The sequence below is a fragment of the Sinocyclocheilus grahami genome, unplaced genomic scaffold (assembly GCF_001515645.1).
Source record: "Sinocyclocheilus grahami isolate Dianchi unplaced genomic scaffold, SAMN03320097.WGS_v1.1 scaffold115.1, whole genome shotgun sequence".
Taxonomy (NCBI): Eukaryota; Metazoa; Chordata; class Actinopteri; order Cypriniformes; family Cyprinidae; genus Sinocyclocheilus; species Sinocyclocheilus grahami.
This window is the reverse complement of record NW_015505294.1, coordinates 1891668-1900534: the sequence shown is the minus strand read 5'-3', so window position 1 is coordinate 1900534 and position 8867 is coordinate 1891668. Positions and strand designations below refer to the sequence as shown.

Here is an 8867-nt window from a genome sequence, read left to right as displayed (position 1 = left end):
GCTCCTCTTTCCATTGTTGAGCAGATGCTGGTAGTTTCAGGACACTGCTTTTGAATTGAATATGGTGAGCTGGTGTGTGACTTATTTACCAAACCTCCTGCTTATGCTCATTGGGAGGCGAGCACGGTGTGTGTCGCCATGTCTAGTGAGGACAAACAAGGCTGTGTTGAGTCAATGTTCCTTTGATAGGGATCAAAGAATGGAGGCACATTTTAAAAGGCTTTGGGGCATACGGTAAACACAGAGACCTTGTGGTACATGCACCTAATTTAAAGTATGTTACGGCCCACCGAGCATCTCTGGAAGCATATCACAGAGCTCAGCAGACCTGATCTGCCAAGCTGAAAGTTAACGGAGTCCAGTATAGTAATTGCTCTTTTAATTATATGAGAAATGCTTAAGCCTTTGGCTCACAGTGACATTCATAAACGCCTTACACCATGTGCATTTGTTCATACGATACACACCAGAGCAGAACAGGCAGTACTGTAAATTGCATATGTTTAGTCTGATAATATAGAAAAATCAATTTATGAAACCATTGGCTAGTGGTTAGGTTATTATAATAGTGATTTTTTTTTCTTTTACTTTCAACTTATCTTTCCAGGAGTTTTTAGTAACTTTCACTTATTGTTAGTTTTAGTTTACTTAAATTTTTTGCAGAGTACTATAGTTGTAATTTATTTATTATTTATTTTAGTTAGGGCTGCTAAATTTAATCTGCATTTAATAGCATTTAGTGCTGTCAAACGATTGATCGCAATTAATTGCATACAAAATAAAAGTTTTTGTTTACATAATATACGTATGTGTGTGTACTGTGTATATTTATTTTGTATATATAAATACACACACATACAGTATATAGTTTGAAAATATTTACATGCATATATTTATATTCATTTTCATATAATATATACTCATATAATTTATATATAAATATGTTTAATATACAAACATAACATATTTTTCTGAAATATATGCATATATATGTGTGTTTTTATATATAAATAATAGATATACACAGTACACACACATATATTATGTAAACAAATCTTTTTTTTATTTTGGATGCGATTAATTGGGACTAATCGTTTGGCAGCACTAATGGCATTTTCATGTTTAATGCAAATTGATTGTGAAGGTTTCCAGTTTTTGTATATCATGAACCATGCTTGCCTCTGTTCTCAATGTCTTTTCCGATCATATCCCTCATTGTCCTGTCAAAATAGCTGTCAAAAAGGGCAAAAATCATTTATATTGTAAAAAAAAAAAGAGAGAGAAATTCCTATTTAGCATATTTCATGCATCTGGTCCTGACTCAGAAAGTTGCGATCTCTTTCTGTACGTGGTGCATAACTGAGATTGCTGAATGGAGTTGAGTGGAATTCTAAATCAATTCATGTTGCTAGAGATATTCATTTTCCTGAAAGAGGCGGTTACTCATGCGTTGCCGGTCTTGATAAATGATGTATTTGTTTTGAGTAATGAGTCGATTGCGGCAGCATAAAATCCATATACTCGCCATGAAACTTTCAAACCGAGCCTGTTATTCCCTCTGTTAACATACCTATTTGGATGGCATGCGTAAATTAGAAAATTGACTCCCGCCTTCGTCTACATATTTAGTAGCCAGATGCAGCTGGTTCTGGTTTTTCAAAGGAAACCAAAGCAAAGTTTGACATTGAAGTGTAAGGGAAACAGGTCAATTTAGCTCAAAGGGAATCATTTAAGATTTTAAAGGGAACGCCACCATTAATATGTAAGGGAATTAGGACAGAATCACTGTTTTACGGCTGATCACTGAGACGGCCAGCGAGTCAGTGAACGAGCCGTATGACATCAATTCTGCAATGGATATCTATATCCAAAATATAGTGAAAACTATTAATTAGCATAGTAACAAGATCGGCAGTTTAAGACATTAACTTGTGAGCACAAAACACAAGATACTTCTCTTTTCAATATAAATAAGGCTTTATTGGATAAATCTAAGACATATAAACTAATCTAACACACGCATTCACACACAAGTTGCAGAAAGAGAGAAAGTGAGGAAATAATTAGTTTACGAGAATGAAAATGTGAAATCCCAAGTTTACAGCAATATGTGCAATTGCATAGATCTGAACAACCATCAATCACTTAATTAACCCTCGCATTGAGTTCCTCAATTAGGTTAAAATTTATATTAAATGCACCAGTTCAGTTAGAATCTGGAGGTACTTGCTTTCCTGTGATGCAGGGTTTCCTTCCTTGTATGGTTGCTGAAAGGGGTTTCCCGAGGTTGCTGATTGGTTGCTATTTTCATGTTTAAAAATAAGAACTTTTGTCCTTAGCTGATCACATGCCTGAATATCTTTCTTGTGGGTTTTGATAAAGTCAGAGGAACTCATTGGGAAGCGAAGCAATCTCAAAAACAGAGCATGAGGGTTAACACTGATGCAAATGTGTCTCTTTTTCTCTTTCTCCATCTTTAGATATGCTGGCCATTGGGGACCCTAACCAGTCCACAATCCTTGCGGTGTCCATAGCCGGTGGCATTGTGCTCCTTATCTTCCTGGTGGTGTGTTTTGTAGTGAGTGGACGGTAAGAATAGGCTTCCTTTTAACACCATCTGACCTTTGCTTCAGTCGTTCCATCCTTCTAAACCATCTTGGAGGAAGGTGTGCTGGTCCCGAGTGCTGATATTACACAGCAAAATAAAACGCTTCTGTTCGCTAGATCTGAGAGCTGCTGTCAAATGGCGATTTTACAAGAAATTGAACCTTGAATTAGAAAATGAAGTGTGGATTCTTCCATGCCGAAGCATTTAAAAGAACTAGAACAGCCCAATACAGGCACTCAGTGAGGTGTGTCTTATAGGCTCCTAAAAACCAAGAAGAAAGCGTTTGAAATTGAAGTCTGAGGAGACATTTTGCACAGCATCTTTGCTATTCAAACAATAGCTGAAGCAGAAAAGACGGTGCAGTCAGTTGGATGAGATGTACTGAGCCTATAAATTAATGCTGATAATAAATATACTCTGACTGAATTAAATAGTGGTTTCTTTCTCGAACAAAGCTCGCCCGAAGTCTCTAAAAACATTAGCATTGATCTGAAGTGATTGCCTATCCTGCTGAGTGCCCTATTCAGTATTGACTAGAAAAGACCCATGTTTGCCTGCTGAGAGCATGTAGAAATGCACGTAATGGATTCATGTGCAACAAATAATTAATCTCAAACCACTCAACTATAAACCAAAACAATAAATATGTAAGATTGGAATATGCAAGACCAGAAAAAGTAGTGTAGTAGAGTGATTCTCGGCAGGTTTTACGCAGCTTCATGCATTTCCAATTAGAGTTCTCTGTCCAGAGTGAAAGCTGGAAAAACAGAATGTGTTGAGAGAACAGGCAGTGTTGATTGGAGCTCCTCAGATAACTGTAGAAGAGAAGACAAAATAGAAAAGAAGGATGGTCAATTACTGAAGATGGCTAGAAGTCTCATGTTTTTAGCTCTAATATGTTTAGGGCCGGTGTTTGAATTTGAAAAATGAAATTAAAGACACACATTTTCTGAAAAGATTTTGACAGCGTGTTGTCTTTAGTGTGCTGTTGGACTGTCAGCACATCAAACTCTTTCAGAGATGTTGCATCTCTAAATTCCTCTCCTTTGAGTTGCTGTTAGAAATTCAGCGACTTGAACAATACGTTTCAACACAGTTACTGTCAGATTTCAAATGTTCTGCTTTGAGCAATGTTCATGGCAATGCTCATCCATAAGGCCTTAATTTTTTGTGTAGACTGATTTGTTTTGTTCAACAGTTATTTAGTTTATTTGTTCAATATCTGTCAATGACTCTTTACATTCGTCATTCAGTCTGTGCTATTTTTTGTATGTTGGTCCAAGTACATTAATGTTCAAAAGTTTGCGGTTAGTTAAAAAAATAAAATGTAATACTTTAATTCAGCAAGTAATTAAACTAATCAGAAGTGACAGTAAAAAATTACACAACGCTTCAAATTAATGATGTTCTTTTGAACTTTCCTTTTATGAAAGAATATTGAAAAAATATATATTTATATATCTGTTTCATCTTGTACGTTTGTTAGTATTTAAATTGCTGTGTCAAGTTAAAACAGCTCAACTTAAATGACAATAATGTGTTTAATTAGTCCTGATTAAACAGGGCTCACATAAGTCATTCAGACATACTGTAATATGTTACAAAAGCTATACTGTAGACCTGCTAGCATAATGCAGATATACAGTCTTTCCCACAAATTTGAGGCCCCCAAATGCCTTTTTATTATTCCACCATGTGCAGGTTTGCCAGAAGATTATTCCTTTGGCTACGGGCCTCAGGCGTAAGTCTCTACTGTAGCACAGCTGTCTGGCATACTATAGAAAATTATGCAAACAGTATCGTTCTTCAGATTGAAGTCAGGCCTCAATAACCCCTGCCGGCCAGCTATAAGTCCTCAAGCTGAACCGTTGGCTTACTTTCAAACATTGAGAATAGTTTCATTTCATGCAGCTCAGGATTTCAGGGCAAGAGATCCAACAGCTTAATCACCTTACTGCTCTTCACGTCTTGGTCTGCTAAAATCCCACTTGACCTGTTGAGTCCATTTTGTTTCCTCTTACCATTAAGTCTTTATAGCTGCCAAGTATATCCATCTTTTTTTATAAGAATCACACCAGGATGAAAGAGCAAACGAATGACAAGTGAAGGAACAAACGAACGAGTGAACGAATGAGTGAAAGACCAAACGCATTAACAAGCAAACAATTGAATGAAGGAACAGTAGCAGAGTGGCTAGTTAGACTTGCAGTATTCAGCCTGTTTTACCTCATTATTTTCAATCTGTATTCCCCATACTCCTCTTCTCTCTCTCTTTCCCTCCCTCTTTCTCTGTTTTCTCTCTGTAAAAAACATGAGCAATATTTTGCTAAGGCTATGGCACCGTTAGCATATTTTTGCACTGTTGATGACTTCACCTGGCTCACAGAGATAATGCATAATTTAGAGATTTTAACATCAGCATTGCCTGCTCCACTGCTATAATACTTGTAGCCTACAAGAAAGACTGAGGCTGGGATCTGTGCTTTAATATAATCATTTGAAATACAGCTAATTAGCGTCATTCCCCTTGTTGAATGCAAATAGGCGAGCATGATTAGCATACCATAAAAATACATTTTTGTAAACAGTCATACAGTCAAATTCTCAATAATAAAAGTGTAAGTGCACTGGCTAATAGAAATCAAGTTTTAGTTGGAGCCATTAGCGCACAAGCTATTCCTTTCTCTTCTTTCCGTTCCCTGTGATCTCTTTAGTTTGTGTGGGAATAAAATAACAGCTGAGATCAAAATAAGTAAATAAATAAATAATGCTGTTTTAATTTGCTTGTTCAGTGCACCAGGGACTTACATTTGGCTGACAGAATACAGGATATTTGTGGTCTTATATATGGACAACAGGAGAAACTGGCATGTGTTACAGCAGGCAGATGGTGTTCAGTCATCAAATTCGGACTACAATTTTTTTTTAAAGTCTGTTTCCCTAAAAAACAATTAAAACACGGCAGGTGGGTGCTAACGGCTGGGAAACTCCTGCAAGTGTAGCTCTCCGACTTATCAAACATCACTGCTGCTCTCATCATTGCCAGACAATTATTTTTGTTTTTAACTTATGAGAAAGTTGGAAAATCTATTTTACTCCCACGTCTAACTCGCTCTATCCTTTAGGATAATCTCTTTTAAGCCGTATCCTCAGTGGAGCGCCTAATTATTTGGCGTGCGCGCTACACATGCCAATATTTGTCTTTTAATTACATTTGTAATATGTTCTGCTGCACGCAAATCAAGCAAGCACATTCTTTTTGAATAATTATCAATAGTCACTGTATTTTTTTAAATATTCAATAAATTATTCATATGAATTGCAGTATTATGCATCTCAAAGATGATTTCCCCTCATTTCAATAGTTAGTAATAGTTCAGCCAATAATGACAATTTGATGAAAAAAGAACTTACCCTCAGGCCATCCAAGATGTAGATGAGTTTGTTTTTCCATTGGAACAGATTTAGAAAAGTTTAGCATAACATCACTTGCTAACCAATGAATCCTCTGCAGTGAATGGGTGCCGTCAGAATGGGAGTCCAAAGAGCTGATAAAAACATCACAATAATCCACATGACTCCACTCTATCAATTAACATCTCGTGAAGTGAAAATATGTGCGTTTGTAAGAAACTTATGCATTAGCTGTACTTTTTTTATACATTAATTGTACTTTTAAAAATGTTTAAAATCATAGTGAATTGTCAATTGCCTACATATTTTCTGTATAGTAGGTTGCCTCATGGGGGCGCTATGTTAAGCTCACATGACCAGCTAAATGTTGCATATTACTCATATACATATTTTATATACATATTATATGAATGATTTATTTCAGTAGTTCCTGATTTTTGGACACTTTTGGAATAAATTAATTCAGATCAACTGCAAATAATGCAAATGCAACTGCATTTCTACAATTGCATGAGTAACTGTAAACATTGAAAAGTATATGCATGATCCTGCAACTTATTTCCAGGCATGTCTAATTAAATGTGAATGCTTGTTCACGAGAAAACAAATTGAGATTTTATTTTCTAGAGCATCATGATTTTCCCCATTCATGTATTCCCTCCCTGGTACACCTCTATAAGTGTATTCTGTGCTTTTAAACCCCTCTACCACCTTTTTCAGATATAGTCTGTCATGACGGTGGAAATAATTTGAGATTCTACAAGAGATCATTCACTTATCTCCTTGATGATGCTAGTATGGCACAGATGGATTTGTCTCTGTAATGAAAGATGAAGTGCACAGGAAGATTTTCAAGCCGATCTAATCAGACAGAAGCAGCAGCTCTTTGTCAATGAGATGTTATCTTCGAAGCATCTGCTACAGGCCTTGGGTTGTTCTTAAAATGTAATGATGAAAGGAAAGTGTGCTTCATTCGCTCACTCACTCTCATGCGAGTAGAAGGTTTCTTCTGAAGCTGAGAGCACTTCATGCTCTCCAACATGTTTTTGATCATTTTCATCCTCCCATTATGTGTCGAACAGGTTGTTGCGCTGCCATGTTCGTAATGGATTTCTGCAAAAAAATGTTCAGTTTTACCTCAAGTGTGCTTGTGTGTGGTAACATCGAAGTGATATCTTTGATTGGTCAAATGGCACCAATTTAACAATTTAATGTTTGGCTCTTTGTTTTTCTGCCCTGGTATAAATGCATCTGTGCTGCTAGCAGACTCACCAAAGCGCCTTCCCATGCCTGAAATTATAGCACAACAGACATAATGATGTTTTAGAGCTAAAACTGCTTATAAACTGAAGAGCTGTCCCATTATAAAAACTGGAATGGTGAACACAAAGCTTCATAGGAGCTCGGTTTCCAAGTCTATAGCCAGCGGGCCCTTCTCAGTGCATTCTCATTTACACACTCATGTGCAAACACATTCACACACATGCTTCTCACGTTTATCCAGAGGTGTAATGGTTCTCCCATCCTCTTAACATGATGGACTGGCCTCTCACCGCAATATACTCGCTGTGTGTAAAAGCACTCTTTGGCAGCATTGCCGGTGCTATAATTGTTTCTATAGGATGGACGGCACTATAGCTCAGTTCATTTTGAGCAGTGCGATTTGAGTAGCGACTGAAATACCGCACAGTCAGCATAAAAGAGAAGTAAACACTGAGATAATGAAAGCAAAGCAAGCTGCCGCCTGTCAAGCACAATTATACAGGAAGGGAATCTTAAACCTCTTGCTAGGAAAAAGGTGACAGGCCTGTTTGTGTGGTTCGAGCTTTAAGTCTTCGGGGAGGGAGTGTAAATTTCCACGTACTGTAGTACTTTCCTCAGAAAACTTTGCTGAGAACAACAAAAGAAAGTTAGATGTAGGTTATGGCTTTGTAAATATGATTGGTTTTCTGAGATGATAATAATAATAATAATAATAATTGTATTATTATAAAATAGCATTGTTATTATGCTTTATGAAAATGTAATATTATGATTAATAATTCTATAATAATTGTTTTATTATAAAATAGCATTATTATTATGCTTTATGAAAATATTTCATATTATTATTATTATTAATTATACAATAATAGTATTATATAAATATACATATAGTATTATAAAAAATATTAGTAGTAGTAGTAGTAGTAGTATTGGTATTATTAGTATTAGTATTATTATGCTTTATGAAAATGTTATATTACTATTTTATTACATTAATATAATATAACATTAATGGTGTTGTTATGCAGTTTTATGTAGTTCTTTTGTTAATATTTTTCTTCAATCTGGCATTAGAAATATAATAATAATAATAATAATAATAATAATAGCAATATATACAGTGGGTACGGAAAGTATTCAGACCCCCTTAAATTTTTCACTCTTTGTTATATTGCAGCCATTTGCTAAAATCATTTAAGTTAATTTTTTTTCCTCATTAATGTACACACAGCACCCCATATTAACAGAAAAACACAGAATTGTTGACATTTTTGCAAATTTATTAAAAAAGAAAAACTGAAATATCACATGGTCCTAAGTATTCAGACCCTTTGCTGTGACACTCATATATTTAACTCAGGTGCTGTCCATTTCTTCTGATCATCCTTGAGATGGTTCTACACCTTCATTTGAGTCCAGCTGTGTTTGATTATACTGATTGGACTTGATTAGGAAAGCCACACACCTGTCTATATAAGACCTTACAGCTCACAGTGCATGTCAGAGCAAATAAGAATCATGAGGTCAAAGCAACTGCCTGAAGAGCTCAGAGACAGAACTGTGGCAAGGCACAGATCTG

At 35.8% G+C, this 8867-nt stretch overlaps 1 protein-coding gene across 1 annotated transcript in view; it reads left to right on the top strand.

The window, feature by feature from the left end:
- The window catches only part of LOC107589354 (ephrin type-A receptor 3-like), a 62508-nt gene that overhangs the window by 9167 nt on the left and 44474 nt on the right, over positions 1-8867 (top strand). Inside the window, exon 5 of the mRNA XM_016277768.1 lies at positions 2481-2589. Coding sequence (XP_016133254.1) covers positions 2481-2589 — 109 coding nt within the window. The remainder of the gene's footprint in view (positions 1-2480; positions 2590-8867) is intronic.